This window comes from Calypte anna, chromosome 4 (genome assembly GCF_003957555.1).
Source record: "Calypte anna isolate BGI_N300 chromosome 4, bCalAnn1_v1.p, whole genome shotgun sequence".
Taxonomy (NCBI): Eukaryota; Metazoa; Chordata; class Aves; order Apodiformes; family Trochilidae; genus Calypte; species Calypte anna.
The window spans coordinates 5,770,222-5,789,848 of NC_044247.1; the positions used below are offsets into that span (position 1 = coordinate 5,770,222).

Sequence of the window (19,627 nt, forward strand, 5' to 3'; positions counted from 1 at the left end):
CGCATGCGCCGAACCCGCCGGGCGGGGCCAGGCTGCGCGCCCCCGCAGAGCGCGTGCGTCCCGCGGCCGTACCCCGCCATGGCGCGTGCGCCACGCGGCCGGCATCGGGACTCGCGCCGCGGCTCGCGGCTCCCGAGAGCCTCCGGAGGGAGCGCGCGGCGACCGGCTGAGGGGGGCGGGGCCCAGCGTTTGAAACGTACCAATGGTTGCCAAGAGACGGGGGCAGCCGCGGGTTCGAGTCCGGCAGCGGCCACGGGTCCCGGTGTGACCGGAACCGAACCGGTTACCGAACCAGTTACCGAACAGCTGGCGGTGGCGTTCAGGGGTGGAGTCTCTCATTTTAATATCCCGCATTTTAAATCCCGCAGCCCTTTTCGGGGCCTTTCTCAGCTTTGTTCTGCAGCGCTTTTGAGATGATTTCTGCCCCAAGATGAGGAACTCGGCATAAAGCTCCTGAGGAGCCGGGTGACTGGTTCCTGGCTGTGCTCAGGGTCTGGATTTATCTTTACAATTCTATTCCAAGTGATCAAACTACCTCTTTGTTTGTGCTTCCTGGATCTTATTTTGTATTATTTTTATACAATAACAATTCCAAGACACCTCCGGGGCACTAGCCCGGCCCGATCCCTCCGCCCAGGGGACGCTCTGCCCCCGCCCCCGGTCTCTCCGCCCCTTTCCCGCCCCCCGTCCGGTCCGTCCGAGCGGGGCTCCCGGTTTTGGTGCATGCGCGCTGTGCGGCGGCGCGCACGGGGAGCCCGGCCCGGGGGGATTATTCCGCTCCGGAGGCGGCAGCAGCGGCAGGAGCGGGGCGGGGAGCGGGGCAGCGTCCGGGGAGCTCGTCGGTGGGCGAGAGCGGGTGGGGGAACGGGCCGCCCCCCGGGCTGCCCCGGCATGGGGCGCTGCTGGGGCCGCCCCCCTCGCCGGGCCCGGCGCGCCCCCGGCCTCTGCCTGCGGCGCCGCCCGCGGGGCCTGTAGGGGCGGCCGCGCCGCAGCGGGCCGGGGGGAGCGGCGGGAGCGGCGGCGACGTTGTCGGCGGCGGCGGCATGAGGAGCCGCTGCGGGTGCCGGCAGTGAATGGGCGTCGCGGCGGAGCGGGCGAATCCGGAGCCGGCGCTGCGCGATGGCTCAGGAGAAAAATGGAGCTGGACCTGGAGCTGCCGCCGGGGAGCGCCGCGGCCCCGAGCGATGGGGGCGGCCTGAGGCGATCGAACAGCGCCCCGCTCATCCACGGGCTCAGGTGAGCGCGGCCCGGTCCCCGCTGTCCCGCTCGCCGGCGGCAACGGGCCCGGCCCTAGGGAGTAGGGAGGGAAGGAAGGGTTTGGCCGCCTCGGTTGTAGCCTCGGGGGTTGCTCGGTGTCCGGCCCGAAAGCCGCGTTGGGGCTGCAGAGCTCGGGTCGCTGCTCCTCACCCTCTGCCCCGAAGCGAAGCGTAAAAGCCGGGGTGATGCTTTGGGGCACCTCGGGCCTGAGGGGAGAGATGGGTCCTGGGCAAGATCCCCCTCTGTGTGCGGAGGGGTGGAAAAAGCTTAGAGGGGTGTGCCGGAGCTTGATTCAAACGTTTTGGTTTTGTTTTCTTTTGGTCTGCTGTGTAACTGAGAAATACACGGGTTAGATAAAGCAGCGATCTCTGCTGTTGTTCCAGTTTGGTCAAAATATAAATCACTGCGCTATGTAGAATTACAGCATAAAATGTATTTAGAACGAGTGGGTGAATTGAGTGAAGAACATAATTTCACGAGACCTTGAAGGATACATAAGGTTTATTTCTAGTGTAAAACAAGGTATCATTTGTTCTGGAATGTTGCCGCATGATGCTAATTTTCTCAGTAGTGATGTTGCCACCAGGTTGTAGCAGGTGGTATTTGCGAGGGGGCTGGATGTTCACCTTTGGTTCCAGGTCTTGCTTTCTTCAGGTCTGAAGCAGAGACTGTCCCAGGCAAGGGCCAGTAAGATAGCTCTCAGGTATGCATGATCACTTGTAAGATTTTTGTGTATGTTTGTAACTATTTCTTGCCTTCTGTGGGCTCTTATGAAGTTGGGAGATGTCCCCACCTGCTACCTGGTGTGGCTACCATATAACTGCAGGTTGGTCCATGAGCAGCTACTAGTATTGTATCTGCAGTTTAGGAGAGCATGTTAACAATAAAGTTAATAAAAGATAGCATAATACATCATAAACACTTACTGTTTGTTTTTTGTTTTTTAAACTCTGTAATTCTCTAAGGAAGTTGATATCAAATGACAAACAGATCTCCTAAATTTTTTTTACCAAAATGGTTAACAGTGCAGTGCAGGTCAGAGAAAATAACAATTGTTGCCCATTCTGTAATGTTTTAATGTTAAGCAGACATAATTATTCTTTTACATAATCATAATGAAACTGATTCTTTTACATAATCATAATGAAACAACTATACATTTACATTTCCATGCAGTATAGAAGTGTTGTGAGTGGCAGTCGTTCCTCAGGGAGATTCTGAGAAGGTAAACTAATTATGTAACTTAGAAGAGGTGGTTTTATAATCTCTGGCTTTTTTTGAGTTTTTTCTTACAAACTGTGAGACCCTTGAAAACTAAACAAAAAACATCCATGCTGTAAGTAAATTATTTATTTCAGGGCCTGGGCAGGTGGAAGGGGAAGCTGTGCATACACTGCACACTAGGTGTTCATACAAATTAAACTGGAATGCCATTGAACAAATGTGAGGTGGTAAGAATTTTCCAGCAGAAAACTGTTTTTCAGAATTGCAGCTCTTGGCAAGAAACTTCATTTTTTTCCCAGAATGATGTTGTTGGGTAAACTGAAACAAAAGCTCATGCTCTTGGACAGCTTGCTTTTTCTACTCTGCCTCATGTTTTGACTGCTTTGTTAACAGATTTAGTAAGGAGCTTGGAGAATGAGTTACTGTAAAGCCAGATAACATTTTTAAGAGCAACATCAGCTGTCATGGAACTTCTGATTCTTGTTTTCATGCTCCCTACATGGAATTGTTCCAAGGCCAGGTGGGATGAGGCTTCGAGCAACCTGGTCTCTTGGTGGTTGAGCAACCATGGCAGGGAGAGTTAGAACTAAATGATCTCTAAGGTCCCTTCCAACCCAAACTCTTCTATGACAATATTTGTTTTTAATGGGAACTGTAAGAATTTTCTGTGAAAGGTAAGTCTGAGATGTGACCAGATCTTGGTTTTTTGCAAGGGAGGTTAGAGGTAAGGATGTTGTAGGGATTTTTTTTTCTCTCCTTCTGCTCTACTTAGCACTGAATATTGGTTGCAGCCTATGGTAACACGTTACAGAATCATTCCAACCTCTTTTCTCCACTCAGGCCCTGGATTTCAGGATGTTTGTGTTGGGTGTGCATCCCAACCAGCGCACTTACCAAAGAGGAGTTGTAGCTGTTGGCCTCAGCCAGTAGATCTCACCTCTAAATGTCAACTCATGAATCTTGTGAAGTTTCTCCTGTTCTACCACCTGTCAGATGGCAACTGTTTCATCTCTTTGGGGCTTGAACTGAGTGAAGCTTCTTAGAAAGTTGTAAATAATGTCTGATCATTGGTACTTGATGCATTCATCTTGGCAAAAAGCACAATGCTTAGGCTGATTCCTGTTGGCTTTTATTTCTCAGTAGAAGCTTTGCTTATGTTTTTATTTACTGATGGATAAAAGCTATCTAAAACTTACCTGTCTGACTGGTGCCTTTTAACCTGGAGGATTTTGTTAGGGATATGTCTCTAAAGTGCATTATGATTATCAGTCTTTAGAACAAGGTGATACTGTTGGTCAGTTTAGTTTTAAGAACTTGCACTTGTGTGGGGCTTTTGTTCATGCCAGGTTAGCAGCTGAGAGAAAAAGATGCAACTCAGTGAGATCTTGTACTTGGATCTAATTACAGCCTCACATTTGGATGTGCAGCTCCTCAGTGATTTCTAGGCATGAGGACTGTACAGTTGTGACTCAAATTTTTATCCAAGTGACCATAAAACTTACTTAAATTTCTGCAGTTTTGTTCACTAAGTGCTAATCAGGGGCTGTTGATAACACAAGTGATGATCAGTGGAACTTGCCTTAGGAACCAATAGAATTAAAGTTGCCTTGAGAAATGAGCTCATTTTATGTCAAATATTTAATCCTACGTTGACTGTGGTCACAAGGCTTAGGGCTTTAATTTATTAATAGTGATTAATAATAGTGATTAATAACTGTGATCCCTCCACATCTGCAGGAACCCACAGCATTACTGATAGTGTATGGTTAAAAGGTGGTGGTGCAGCATGCACAAACCTTTGCATCATAGGTCTAGGGCACGGTATTAGTGATAAATCATTTAATTAATAAGCTGTATGCTTAATTTAACCTTCCCCCAAAAAAGTTCAGACCTTAGTAAATGTTCACAGTGGTAAGATTTTTCAAGATATTGTGATTTTTAATTCTGTTTTATCTGTGGCAGCAGGACTGTTTCCAGTTACTGTTTGTGTGTCATTGATATAAATTTGTTCTGTTGAGTGACATTTAAAGCAATATGCAAGCTGTAGCCATTCCAAACATAACACACTCCCATAGAAATCAGCAGTCTTAACTTTTTTTTTTTTTAGTTATTCTGAAGCCTCACTGTGATTAATAAACTCCTTAATTGAGGTTTGGGGGAAGAGCAGTTTGGTTTCCTCTCTCTACCAACAAGCTAGAAGAGTTCTTGCACGCCTGTGTAGAGCTTTGTCTTGAAATGACAGCTGTCACAGCATTTGAAACTGAGCTTATATTACTCTTTGATAGGAAGGAAATGGCTTTTGCATTTGACAAGTGTTTCTTTTCACAGTGACAATTCCCAAGTGTTCCAGGCTAACGTTTTACGTACCCGCAGGAACAGCACCACGGTTATGAATCGGCACAGTCTGGTAAGAAAATTATCAGAACAACTGCATTAAGTCCAAACCAGAAGTGTGCAAAGAGGAGGAAAGAAGAAAATGAGGTAGTAGTTTGTTAAACTAATACCAGATGTTTTAAGAAGCAAGGCTCTGAAGTGTGACATTAATACGCTGTAAAGTTTTATTTATAGAGCGTTTGGCCTCGGTGAGGACTTGGATTTCACTGTGATCATAACTTTGTTTGTAAAATGCAAGCAGATGTTCTAAGGTAGAATTAGAAAGGTGGTTCACAAGGTAACTAGTTACATAGGTGTATTGTTATTCAGTAACTAACATGCCATTAATTTCTGATATTTGAAAAAAAAAAAGGGCAGTAATGTTCTAATCTTAAATTGACTTTTACAGGGTACTGACAGAATAGACTGTTGGAATCAGCAGCTAATATAACAAGATATAACTGGCTGATAAAACATGAATATTGAGACTTCCAGGATGAATTATTTGATATCTCTTAGGAGATTATCTCCATTTTGTCAGCTTCTGTTATTGCAACTCCTCAAATCTGCTTTTTTAAAATATTAATCCAAACCCAGAGAAAATATTGCACATTTTGTGTGTTAGTATCACACAGATTGTGGTGCAAAGGGTGTGATTTTGATTGAGAACAGCTGCACAGTATCACCCAGACAGCATGAATTGCTAACCTGTAAAGGGTTAGGTTGCATGGGGTAGTTACTTCATCTAACCAAATGGGATTTTTGATCAGACTTCTATGTGTAACCAGAAATGTAACTTTCCCCCTAAGAAAGCCTTAAGAAACAGGTAGATACAGGATGACATCCAGCTGCATTTGGTTGAAATTAGTGTTTTGGAAAAATGAAGCTGTGTTTGGGTCAGAGGGGAGCAGTATCGATTTTCCTTTAAATATGAGAAACCAGGTCCCTATAATGGTAACATCAATTATCTTGGCTTTTTATTTACCTTTTGAAGATACTTTAGAAATAATTTGCTAGCCCCATGTTAGTAGCTGAAGAACAGTACTCTCCTGTTTTCTTGACTGATGCCCCTTAGCTAAAATTCTGTTCTAAAATCAGGACAGACAACTACTTCACCCAAGTTTTGCATCTGTAACAGAACCAGGATATTTCTGTAAAAGCCTGGCAAAGCCTTCCTCCTGCTAGGATATAAAACCCAACAGAATGTTTTACTGTAAAGATTTCTTTAAACAGCAGTGTCTTGCTTCATATATATTTTTAGGGTGGCATCTTAGGCTAAGCCTTTTTTATGCTTGTGGTTAGATGACAGGAGAAACAAAGGCAGAAGCTCAGTTCATTGTGCTTGCTGCAAAAAGAATGCTCGTGTAGGGTGCCCTGCCCAGAAGTGGCTGGGAAGCAGGAGTTAGGGCACTGATGAGCTTGGGCACTGATGAGCTTGGGCACTGATGAGCTTGGGCACTGATGAGCCAGCTCTGCCCCTAATAGATGTTGCAGTCTTCTGGGCTGAACCAGAGTTCTCATCTTCAGAGGATGATGCTCTTAACCCTTCACCTCACCTGAAGGTTATTAAGCAGCATAATGAAAGTTGACTTTCTTCTTCATGCCCAGCTGGACAGGTGCAGACAAAATACAGCTGTAATTTTACTCATGTTAAAAATCAAGTTTCTTCATTGACTGCTGGATCAGTGCTTTGTCTACTTGGAAATGTTTCTTTGGATTGTGGTCTGGTTTATAGCTCTGTTGAAGGTGATAATGAGGATGGGATTGGAAGGGAATTTAGAGATTATCTTGTCCTGTGGTCTTAGCCCAGGATTGTCCATAGGTAAATAATTTTGTGAAAATAAGCTTTCAGCTTTAAGGACCCTGTGCAACCTCACCTGGTATTCTTGCTGTAGTAAGTGTAGTTTTATGATGTTATGATATTCTAAGAAGCTAGATGACATCTGCTTTGGTACATTAGATTTTACAATAAGTTATGTAGTTCAAACCCCACTTTCTTGTATTTAGGAAATCTAATCCAGGTTTTATTGGATTGTGAGAGTGGAAGCTCTCACTTTCATAAGTAAGGGGAATCACTAAAATGCTCTGATAACTGAGGGTTATGCACTATTTAGCTCCATCTTCAGGGCTGTTGTGGTTGTCCCAGTTGAGCTAAATTCTAAAATCTTTTTTAAGTAGCTTCTCCAAGTCTCAGCCTCCAGCTCCTTTATAATGCTGACTACAGAGGCAGCTGTGCCATTTTGGGTGGGGCTTAATATGCAGTTTTCTGTCACTCCATGTAATTGCTAGGGAAGGGTCAGCTAGGCACAGTATCCACTGTTTATTTCCTTCCAGAAGTTATCAGTGGCATCTACTGAGTAAATGCTTTAATGGGGTTTGTTTTGTTTGTATGGTTGCAGGTTTTGTTTTGTGGTTTAAGGATAGAATTTTATTCTGTGTTTAGATGCTTAGGTGCTATTTAAACAAGAAGTAATTTTTTTTTTATATATATATATATATATATATATTTAGGCTAGTTAGGGTTCACTGTGTGACCCCACAAATGCTGGTGTTGGCAGAAGGCAGAGGGCACTGCAGGGACAGCAGTGGGAGGGCAGAGGCAGTGGGTGCAGGTGGCTGCTGACTTTGGCTGTGCTGCCTTTGGAAACTTTACCTTCAGTGAAAAAGCTTGTCTAGCATACTGGAGAAGACAGGAAAGGGAAGGTGTTTCTCTTCCATGTGGTAGTGTAATAGTTTGTACGGGTTTTATTAAGCTTTGTGCTTTCTTAAAACACTGGGAACTTGAGTAGCCTAATTTTAACACATGCATTGTCTACTTCAGCAAGGACAGAGGTTTCTTTTCACAAGAATTAAATCAAAGGACTTAGAACAGGGGTAAAAAAGTGAGTTTTAAAGCACTGACAAAGCAAGGATCATGGTTTGCTGGAGCAGAGATGTAGGATCCTCAGTTAGTGGGTTTAGTTAGTGCATTAGGTCCTACAGAGGAACACCTAACTCTCTTTCAACAATTTTTATTTTACACTGCAGTCCACTGGTTTCCTATCTATTCTGTTAACATCAAACCTTCAAATTATGTGGATCACAGTCATAAAATTAGAATATGATGAATGGAACAACTGTATTTATACTGTGGAGTGACAGAGTGAACAGGCAGGAATGTCCATAACCTTTTCTCTGTGTGAGAATCAAGGTCAGCTCAGGGTTCACAGTGGCTGGTACAGCTTGGAGGAATTTTTATTAGGTGCACAGGATTTTTGGGAGCCTGGAAGAATAGTGAACCTGGCCAAAAGTTGACCAAAGATGTACTGAATGAAAACATTAAAGCTGTTAGACTTTAGTAGTACATATTATGATGATTAAATTCTGGCACAAACATTAAACATCCTCTGTGTGAGTGATAGGCTAATATCCTTTATAAGAAGAATAGCATGATGTCTTGATCATTTTTTTTTTTAGAGGGAGGATTCCAGATATGTGACACTTTACCTTAATCTTTTGTGTAAAACAGCGAAGTTTTTCTGTGTTCTCCATGGCACTGATTAGAAGTTGGTGCAGAAACTGGTTAATTGTATGTTTGTTAGTTCTCCAGCTTTAGCATAATGAAGAGCTCTAGTATTGTTTTGTGAAGTGGATGAACCCATATTGCATACAGTATATAAGCACTTAATAATAGAACAAACCTTACTTGCTGAAAATTTTACAGACACCTTGGTTTTTTGGAGGGGTTGTCAGGCCACAGAGAAGTTAAACATCTTTGATAATCCTTGAATTTTTGCTCCTTTAACTGGTTATGACAAAAATCAGATGAGGGTCAATTGTTTGAGGGATTGGAAATATATGAAAGAAAATGATATTTTGAGAGAATAATCACTTTTAATTATGTGGTTTTGATCATAGGTTCAGATCATAGTATTCCAGTGAGATATTGATGCAAAACTGACATAATTAGCAGAACACCAGTTTTAGTGCAGTCCCCTCCAATTTCACCCAAACTGGTAAAACTCTTGAAAACCAAAAAGTATTTAACTCTTCACCAGCCTTTTAGTAGCTAAAACTGTCAGAGTACTTGTTTATAGGCAAACAAAAATCCAGGAGCCTTTTTTTTTTTTACAGTGTGCAGGTTTTGGCTTTGTATTTTTAAATTATCTGTGGGGGAGCCTTTTGGATCACTTTCTATGACTCTGAACTGAACACACTCTGGACCACTTAAACAAAAATATTTATTCAAGCATATGTATACATATGTATATATATTAAGTGTGGCAGTGTGCTAGTTAAAAGCAGCTTCATCTCTAGAGAACCCTGTGAGTTCTAGTTGCCTGGAAATGCAATTAAGGGCAGGCTGACACCAGCTAAGCATCTGTGAACACATAAAGCAGTATAATAGGGGAACACATACTGCCATCTTATTGCAAGTAATTAATGTAGCTTGAGTATACCAAGAATGTTAGGGGTTTTTTAAGAAAAAGGGAACAAACCTTTTTTTCTTTTTTAGTTTAGGATACTGCTGCAGAGTGGTTACTAGCATTCCTGCACCTTTCACACCTTTCTCCTGCAGTTTGTCAGTGTTTCAGCTCTCTGTGTCTTTGTTTTGCAGTTTGTGCCATCATCTCCTGTCCGTATTCCGAGCAGCCGACTTCATCAAATCAAGCAGGTAAGCACAGATTGTTTTATTCTTTTTTTTTTTTTTTTTCATTTTATTTTTTTTAAGTAGTTGGTTTTTTTGCAGTTAATGTGTGAAGTCCTTCAAATGAGTATAAATTTTGCTTCAGAAGCATAGCACTGAGTCTGCTGCAATGTGTCCTGTTTTCAGATGTAAAGGCTTTGCACTAAAAATCTTCTTTTCACTGTGTGATGCCTTCTACTTTATGACATTTAGAACTCTGCAGACAAGAAGATTGGAGAGGAAAGAGAATTCTTAAAATGGACATTTTAGAAAGGAAACCTTTAATGTAAACCCTTAGGGTAAAATTTCACCACGTCTTTGGCAGTGGTGCCAGTATAAATATTCAGGGCCAATAACAAAGTGTTCCTTAACTTGTGTTGGCACAAGACTTTACACAGCCAGAACATGAACTGGATAAGGAAGCAGTCTGGCTAAAAAAATATTTTGGATTCTTCTGGTGGGGTTATTTTTCATCTGTATAATTTTTCTTATTCAGATCACTGTACTTGTGCTGTCACAGCATGAGCAGAGGGGGAAGGGCACAAGAGCAAACACTTTGGAAGGGAGGGGACTGTGTGGCAAATATCTGTGCAGGCTTAAATAGCACTGCTACCAGACAACAGCCTGCAGTTTAAAGACTCAAGTTTTAAAAGCAATAAGCTCTGACTCTTGTGGCTCCTCCATTTTATATGTCAAATTTTTGGCAGTAGAATGTTTGTAAAGTTGGCTTGAAAATGCATGATTTTGTTTTCTTTTATTCACGTTTTCTTAAGCTGGGTAGTTTTCAGTGGGTAGTTTTTTTACAATGGATAGTTTTTACAGCATTAAATGTTAAGAAAACAGCTTAATGCTTTGAACAGCATTTTTAGTGTGATGTCTGAAGTGATGGATGGCTTCTTACCTATCCACTTCTCACCTCAGATACTTAAGGTGCATGCATAGTAATCCTGAGGAAAATAACTGATTGCTTCAATTATGTAAATAATTTACTCTGAGTGCTCTGAAGCACTCGAGTCACTTGTAGAGCTGTTTTTATCAACATAAAGAAGCTTAGGGTTAATATGTAAATATGATGAGACCAAGGGAATAAACTGCTGTGGCTCTGCTATGTTACATGAAGTTGAGTTTGATAATTCAGTTTCTATGGAAAATACTTCTGTATTCATAGTTGTTCCATACATTGATTGAAGCAAAGAATTAAATTTCTTGATTTGTGTTTAATCATGACATTTACAAATTGAATTCCATGTCATATACATACTTCCTGGCAGAGATGGGAACCTGTGTGATTTAATCCTTATCTTCTAAATCCTAGCAACCAATCACACATTGATCTATGTTAGTAAGTCTCTTCCTGCATGTGATGAAGATTGTGAAGATGTTTCGTTGAACTTGTATTCTTGAAGTGGTCTGAATTAGGGACTTCTTAGTTGACTTAACAGACTGGAGAGCATTCAGTGGGTTTTAAGAAAAGGTGCATAACTCAGTGGGGATTGAGTCAAGTTTGCACTTTAATTTGGTGTCAACTTCTCATGTAATTGTACACTTTTGATCCCATTTTAATAATATCTTATAGATTAAATAATAATCTATAATAATCTATAATAATAATCTATAATAATATAATAAAATATAATAAAATATTAATAATAATCTATAATAATCTATAAATAATAATCTATAGATTAAAAAAATCCTACTGCACTGCAAGTGAGATGCTTAGAGTCTAGTAGTTACTAATACATAGAATAAGGTAAGGATCCAGTCATGCTTTTGAGGATTATCTCTCTCCAGTGTCTGTGTTTTCTACTATCTGTACTAGGATCCATAAAGATACTCTAGCATGTGCAAAATTTTTGGTTCATATTATCATGGGGTGTAATTATGTCTTAAGATAGTAATGAAAATTGAAAACAGCTGCTTGAGAAACAACCAGTCCTTGTAAGCATCTTTGGTGATGGTGACTCCTGCCACATCTCTTTACCATCCTCTTCCCCTCACTCTTTCTCCTGTTGCAAGAACTTTAGGTTATTTTTGTTTAACTGAGTTGAATTAAATTTTCTGCATACCAAAGTGAAATGAAACTGGAGCTTTTCTGATTTGCTGTACCAAAGCTGTTCTTTTTTAGTTTTGTCTTAATTTTTCATCTGCTGATCCTTTAGGAAGAAGGAATGAATTTGATGAACAGAGAAACAGTGCGGGAAAGGTAAGGATTAAAGCAAGCTGGAATAATTAATGAATTCTTCTGTGGGTCTGGGACAATACATTTCTTTTCTTCTTTATAGAGAAGTGCAAGTAGCAATGCAGATGAGCCACTCATGGGAGGAGAGCTTGAGCCTGGTAATGCATTCATGCTTTAATTTGTGTTTGTATTCTCAGTATCAGGACACTGGGGACTCTCTCATGTCAACATTTACATTTATATTTTGATACACCTAATTAAGGTGTTAGCATATCACTGCTTTTGATCAGCAATTTTTCACACTAAAAAGGCATAGAACTATCAGTTGTTCAAGGATACATCTGGTTCCTTGGGCTGGAATGTCAAAAGAAAAATGCATGAATATCTGCCTATTCAAATATTCTTCCATGTTCTGATACCAAATAATCTTTAAGGCTTTATTTGTTGTTAAGGTTAAGTTCATAAATGGCTATTTAAATATTATGAATATGGTGGAGGATGACTTTGGTATCTTACTCATTCCACATCAATCAGTCTGTTTCATGCTAAGCTCCTTGCTCATCAGATTAATTACATGTGCTATTTACAGAGTGACAATGATTTTGAGAAATCATCATCACCAAAGCAAGTAGACTTTGTCCCAGTTTCTCCAGCTCCTTCACCTACCAGAGGAATAGGGAAGGTGAGCAAAATGTGTTAATAATGTTTTTATTTTGAATAGTGCTAAATAAATTCTGGAAAATTAATAGCAGAATATTAAATCCCCTGCTCCTACTTCACCTGCAAACAAGAAAGTAAACAAGAAAAAACAAAAACTCCAAACCAGAAAGTACCAGCTGGCAGTGGCCCATCTTGGGGATGTGCATTTCTGCAGAATGTTTCAACTGTTAATCTGTTGTTAATAAGCCCTATTCTGTATTTGCCTTCCTTTTGGAAGGGCATACAGTTTTATTTTATGCACCATATTCTGTTTAACCAGGCTGTGATGGAATAAATACTTTTCAACTTCACGTATTCTGCATGAAAATGTAATCTGTCCAATTCTTAATTTTTTTTTCTCAGTAACAAAAAGTGGAATCTCTGTGTACCCAGCCATAATCAATGGTCACTTCAATTGATAGTGGGTGGCTTATTCCCTGTGACACAGAGCAGTTGTGACCATGTGAGTGTGACACAGTGATTATTCTTTAATAACACAATCTGTTCTGCTCTCAGCAATGTTTCTCACCATCTTTGCAAAGCTTGGTGAGTAGCAGTGGATTACCTCCCAGCCCTAGCCCAAGTCCAACAAGGAGATTCTCCAGGTGGGTAGCAGATCATACCAATAACAGAAAATAGCTTGTTCACAGGAGGCTTTTGAGATACCAGAATTTATTATATACATGATTGATTTCTGATCACAAGTGCAAACTTACACATTCATGTAAGCTTCAGATTTTACAATGCTCTAAAATATTTGTTAGAAATCTTCATGTGATAACATTGGGAACATGGGCTGCCCTATGGCATCTCCTTTCTCAGTATAGTCTCTCTGTTGCCCTAATCATAAGTAATTAAAAATAACCCTAGGGGGGGAGGGCAGAAGGAACCAATTAAACAGATTTAGGTTTTTTTACTGGTGCTGGTTTTAGTTGCATTGGATGTTGTTTTCAATGATTTGATCATACAATCAAAATACCAGGCCCTAACAATCCAGCAAAGTGTTGTCTGTCAGCTGAGACCCAGTCAGTGCAGAGCTTTTAGACTGCCCCAGCTGTGAAATAATGTGATTAAACTTTTTCTGTTAAGGTCTTTCTTCAGAAGAGGAAAGGACTTTTGTTAAGCTGTATTAATGCCCATTTTCATAGTGTTTTCCACTTAGTAGCTTGCTATCTGGATGTCTTTTGGTTCTTTACATGTTTTCAGACTTCCTCTATTGTATCATATCAATGTACTGTGTGTCTTCTTTTAGCAGGAGAAGCCAGAGTCCAATTAACTGCATTCGACCAAGTGTTCTTGGGTCAATAAAAAGAAAAGGTACAGCATATGATTTTGGCACAAATAGTTAAATTAGCTTTTACTGTTCTGTAAAACCTAATAGTTGTTCTGTTCTAATGCCTCCCCAGGGCTGTAGACACATAGATCTGTTAAAAAACTAATGTACCCTGCTTAACCAAACAAGAAATACAACTATTGGTATATTTCACAAATAAAAAATTGTGAATCACCTGGCCAACCAAAACACACAGCTGCTGTAGCTTTGAATCACCCTTCAAAACCAGAAACTGCTGCAGAGACCTTGCAGCTTTATTGGGAACTGTTTCTCTGTCATCCTACATTTTCCTTTGAGTTTCCCTCCTGCTTAGTTTGTTCCATCTGTTTTTGTATCTTCCTGCTTCGCCTTTGTAATGGAAAACTCCTGGCTCAGAGACAGCTTTTAAAATACTTCTAGATGAGTTCTGTCATGGCCTATTCAAGCATGGATCTATCCTCTCTCATAGTGTATTTGGAAATCAAATGAATAAGTAAGTTTAGTGATAATCCTGGACCTTCTTTTTGTCAATTGAAAGAGGAAAATGAGGTTTCCTTATTCTCAGCTTCTCTACTCTGGTAGAGCTAGTCAGTGAAGTGATAGCTGAATTAACTGAATAAAGAAGGTTATTCTTTGCTATTCTTTATCTGGTGTCTAAAACCCAGTTCATAACTTGCTAAATTTGCCTCAAAGCTTGGACTAAAATATTTCCAAGAAATAAAAAGTTTTAAATTTCAGCATTGAACCTGTGTTTTACCTATAAAATAATCCATTGGAACAAGTTTGAACCTCTCTTCTGTTTACTCTGTAGAAGTACATTGAAAGTAGATTTTAGTTTAAGTGAGCAGTAATTTTTATCTCTCCTTATGTCTTACCAAAGGTGCAACAGAGATGGAAGATCATCCAAAAAGATTATTCCAAGGATCCACCAACATGCTTACTCCTGAAGTTTCTCATCAGGCTGACCTTGGGGGATGGTGAGTGCTATGCTATTTGTTGTGTTGATTTCATCAGAAACACCACAAATCTCTTTTTATCTAGCAGTGATCATGTGTGAGGTTGCTTTACACAGTTTACACAGTAACAGGTGGTAATACTCCCTAGAGTTTTACTCTTTCTGACTGTAAAATGCTTCACATATTTGGGAGTTGAGCACATTTAGGAAGAGAGACCTCATGGCTGGCAATTTTTTAGTCTCATTTCAAGTTGCAATTAAATGTGAATGCTAATGCTTGGGGTAAAGCTGGGGTTTGGGGTTTTTTTTCCTTTTTTTTTTATTTTATACCTGCTCTTAGTTACATAGGAAAATTAGTCTGTCTGACCCTTCCTGCTGGGAGGAGATAAAAAGTACCATGTAAAAAAAGGTAATTACTTGAAATAGCAAGGGATTTTGATTTAGTATTTTAGTCAAGAGGTTAATAATACATAGGGTGTGCCCAGACAACTATGAAGACAATGTTGCCTACAATACATTTGTCCTTTTTGCTTCTCAACTGAGCACTGTAGCTGTGTGCAAGCTTTGAGCCCATTGCAGTGGTCATAATAAAGGGGGTGTTTTAGAGGTACTTCAAAACCACATCTTTTTTTGCACAGCCTGTTCACAGCAGTGCAGGTTCAGTTGCTTGCTGCATTTTGGTTTAGGAGATGAGAGTTTTTAAAACCAATTTGATGCTGTCACTGGTGGGAGGTCACCTATTGTTACAGTTTTGTGTTCTGTGAAATATGTAGTGAATGGTAACAGCTGAAGGATGTGCAGAACTTCAGAAGAGGCCTCTGGGTATATGGTAGCCCAGGACCTTGTAGGAGACAGGGTAAAGGTTGCAGCAAAGTGCTCAGCCCAGTGCTTCTCAGCTGCATTCCAGTTCCGGGTGAACTGGAGGAAGAAATTGGCAGAATGTTACCTGTATGTCTGGAAGCGACTGCAAGGTGTGCAGCTGCAGATTTATTTCAAACCACAGGGCTTACTGAGTGCCTTCAAGCATGTCAATTTGTTTTTAAAATGGCTTTATGAAGAATGGAAGCTAATATTTGAAACTTACCAGGAAATGTTCCTCATTTCTCATAATCTGGATATTGCTCCCTTTTCAGTTTGTCGTCACATGCTCTGGATGACAACAGAAGCAGTGCAGGCTCTTCCTGTGACTCACCAGCTGAAGTTGGCACCAGCACAGGCTCTCCAGTCTCACTTTCTGACTCCAGATCTCCTTTTTTACCAGTGGATCTTACAGCTAAGTTACCAATTAATTAAGAAGCAGAAGCCTGCTAATGGACACCAAGAAAAAGGCTGGATATCAGCGAGACTTTCTGTTGTGTGTTACTGATTCTGTTCCTCATAGGAACTTCCAGAAATGTCATTATTTCTAGAAAACTTCCAGAATAGTTCCTTGAGGAGGAATTCACATTTCTAGTGATTTGTATGACATTTACTAAAATATAGTAAGCATTTGAATTGCAAATATATTTGATGCTGACATCAGTAAGGAACCTTGTGGATTTACAGTGCAGATCATCTTGTTGGCATAAGTTACAAATATCTGTATGTACATCTGCTTGTGGAAGACTTGGCTTTCCAGCAGCCAGCAGGCCCTGTTCTCACCAGTATAAAGTGGTGCTTATGTAGTGACAGATAAAATTCACATTTGTCCTCAGTCTGAAACCAGTGAAGCACCTTACTCATTTTTTTTTATTCCCCAAGTATTAGATATGTATATTTTTTGCTCTTTGTATGGAAGGGAAAATATAAGGGAAGGGTACTGATTTTTGTGTGCTATTATGATTGGCTGTTCATCAGTTCTGTGTTCTAATAGATGTCAAAAAAGCAAGTTGGTGAATTGTCAGATTTATGTGTTGGATTTTATTCATGATCATGACTGCTGTTGTGACTAAATGCACATTAGGTGTGGAACATTCTTCTGGGTTTTTGTATTTTTGTTCTTCCCCATTTAGATGATTAGCTAAAGTGGTAGATGCTCTGTTAAAGGTCTTATAATAGGTAAAAATAGTCATAATGTTTGGAACAAAGCATTAAATACTGAGATTTTAATATTTAGTACTTCAGATGTGCATTATTTTATCAGACAGTATTCTTCCTCATATATGACTTTCATTGGGTGAATTCAGTAAGGAATCAGGATGATCACATATGTTTAATTTCCTTATGTCACTTCTTCAAACAAGGATTATTTCTGCTATTGAAAATTTCAGATGCTGATGGGTAGTCTGGGATTTGGTAATCTGAGATTTTTCAGGCTTCTTGTACTCTATTTGAAAAGCTGGTGGGTTGAGGAATCCCAACTTTAAAATTCCCCAGGCAGGAGGAAGAATCTGCCAAGCCCACCATAGACACCTGTTTCAGATTTACCAACAACCTCCTTTTGGTTGTTGACTCCTGTTGTGTGATTGACCTTCCCAAACTGGGTCCCCGTTTAAGTCTGTGAGTCTGTTCTAGGTGGTTTCAAGCCTTCTCCCCCGAGTGGTTAATAATGAAGCAAAATGTTTTATTTTTAAACATTAAACCTTTGTAATGTGTAATAAAGTGAGAAAAGTGTGGAAACTTCCTCAAGGAAGAGAAGACCCCGTTCTGAACTCTGCAGTGAAAGATTCATGTGGATGAAGCTTTGATTGACAGCAGGTATCAAAATCAGAAAGGGAAGACTTGGAGTGCAAAGCTCTGGTGACCTGAGGACCCCCAGCCCCTTTCCACATGTGGTTATTGCAGAGAGAAAAAAGGACAGATTTAAAGGTTTTGCTCAGTTCAAGGAAGATATGACGTGGTTTACTTCTGATTTAATTCCTCTTAAATTATTCTAAATAGTCAACTTCCTGACTGCAATTCCTTCTTAAATGCAGACTGCCTTTCCTCCTGTGGCAGATGGACAAGTTTGTGTTTAATACTTGTTCTCTCTCATGTGGCATTGTTTTGTTTTGCCATTTCAGGTATGTGCCAAAGAGTTGCTGTGCATTCACTCTTTTGTGGTGAGGGCAAGATTTATTTTTTTTTTAACTCTCACTTATTTCTTAAGAATGAACCTCCTTGTGTCTCTTCCAGTCTTTTTTTTAAAGATGTGTCAGTGGAGGGGTTTAACAGTTGTGTGTGAGTCAAATCGTCTCTTTTTGGTTGAATATTTATGCTATTTTACAAATAAGTGCCAATAAATGGAAAAATAAACGTTTTGCTTTTTCTGCACTTTGTTAGAGAGGTAACCAGATTCTTGTTTTCATCTGTGATTTACTATTTTTAAGTCAGCCTGTCTATTGTAAACCCACTGCCACCCAATTTAATATAAATTTAAGATGGCCATAAAATCTTTAGCAAATTTTCCAGTTTTCTAGTACAGTGTTATCTCAAAGTTGTGTGACAGCTCCAGGAAAACCAAAGAATAAAATCAAATATTTTCAAAATACTTAAATATCTAAATGTGTCCCTAGTTTATACCTTAAGGAAACCATGGTGGAAAAGTTTGGAAGATAGAAGCTGCAGCTGGCAGGTGGACAGTGCTGAGCCTCTTACCTCTTGGGAAGAAGTGGGGAATCTTTGGTTTTTCCCTTACCAGGGCAATGGATGCTGCTGGAGAAGAGGTAAATGGTTATGTATCTGCAGTCATTCCTCTCCCTGCATTTGAAAAACAGATAATTTGAAACCTGTGGAAAGAGCATCTCCATTTCTTGTCTGTCCATGTAGTCCAGAAGCTGCAGTTATGTGCCTTGGAATCAGGAGACATGTATAGGTTTTTTTGCATTGAAATAGAGTTGTTTTGGTTGGAAAACCTTTAAGATCAAGTCCAACTGTTAACCCAGCACTGCCCAGTTCACCACTAAATCATGTCCTTCAGCACCACATCACAGCTTTTAAATATCTCCAGGGATGGTGACTCCCTCACTTCCCTAAGCAGCCTGGTGCAGTTCCTGACATCCCTTTCAGTGAATGCTTTTCCTGATAACCCAATCTAACCTTGCCCTGGCACAACTCGAGGCCATTTCCTCTTGTTCCATCACTTGTAACTTGGGAGAAGAGACCAACACCCAGCTCCCTACACCCTCCCTTCAGGTGGTTGTAGAAAACAATAAGGAATTAATTTTGGAACCAAATTATCCCACAACACATGTGTCTGGATTTAGGGAATTAGGGTGTTCCTCAGTGCACATAATCAGCCCTGTACACCCTGAGTAGCTCATGCTGTAAGAGTTGCCTCTGTTTCACTAATCCCCCATTTACTGATGAACAATGAACACTGGAGCTTTGCTTGAGTGAGCATCATGCTTATGGGACCATTGCACAGAGTGGTTCCAAAGAATGTTTATCAATATGGTAATAGGTGCTTTATATATATAAATAAATACAAATATACAAATATATAGAATTGCATGGTGTTCCTTAATTGTTCTAAGTTTATATTACAAGTGTCTGTGCCTTTGTCTTTCTCTGAGAAGAAATGGCACCTTGCTTGTCCTCAGGCCATTATTGGAAGTATTATGGTCATATATATGAATATTAAAAAATGTAATATGTAATTATATAGTCTTACATATAGACTTTTTTTTATTCTACAGCTCTTCCATGGCATACAGCTGCTTCTCTGAGGATTCTGCCACTCCTCTCAAATGGCACCCTTCCAAAGTTGTGCTTGTGATCTGCACTTGATTGCTCTCGTTGAAAACTATCCAGTAGGGTTTTTGGGGGGTTAAATCAGGTCTTGGGCCAGTGTGTCTTCTTTGACAGCTGATAGGTATTTTTCTCCTTTCCACCCTCTCCAGAACGACACAGTTGCTGAGGGAACATTGATAACTGTGCCAGAGCTCAGGGGGGTGGTATTTTTGGAATGAGTTACTGCATTTAGCAGAGGAATAGACACTTCACACTAGAAGAGAGGTACAAGTGTGTACTGAGGTACGAAATGAGCCTGTGCATCAGGCA

At 40.4% G+C, this 19,627-nt stretch overlaps 1 protein-coding gene across 1 annotated transcript; it reads left to right on the plus strand.

Annotated features, from left to right (window-relative positions):
* Positions 1-1,138: 1,138 nt before the first annotated feature.
* On the plus strand, positions 1,139-17,899 carry LOC103528362 (protein FAM122A). The gene is made up of 10 exons (XM_030449282.1): positions 1,139-1,236; positions 4,810-4,888; positions 9,452-9,508; positions 11,683-11,726; positions 11,806-11,860; positions 12,292-12,384; positions 12,918-13,006; positions 13,657-13,718; positions 14,594-14,690; positions 15,802-17,899. The coding sequence occupies exons 2-10, from the start codon at positions 4,871-4,873 to the stop codon at positions 15,959-15,961; spliced, it is 675 nt and encodes a 224-aa protein (XP_030305142.1). The 5' UTR covers positions 1,139-1,236; positions 4,810-4,870; the 3' UTR covers positions 15,962-17,899.
* Positions 17,900-19,627: the final 1,728 nt, after the last annotated feature.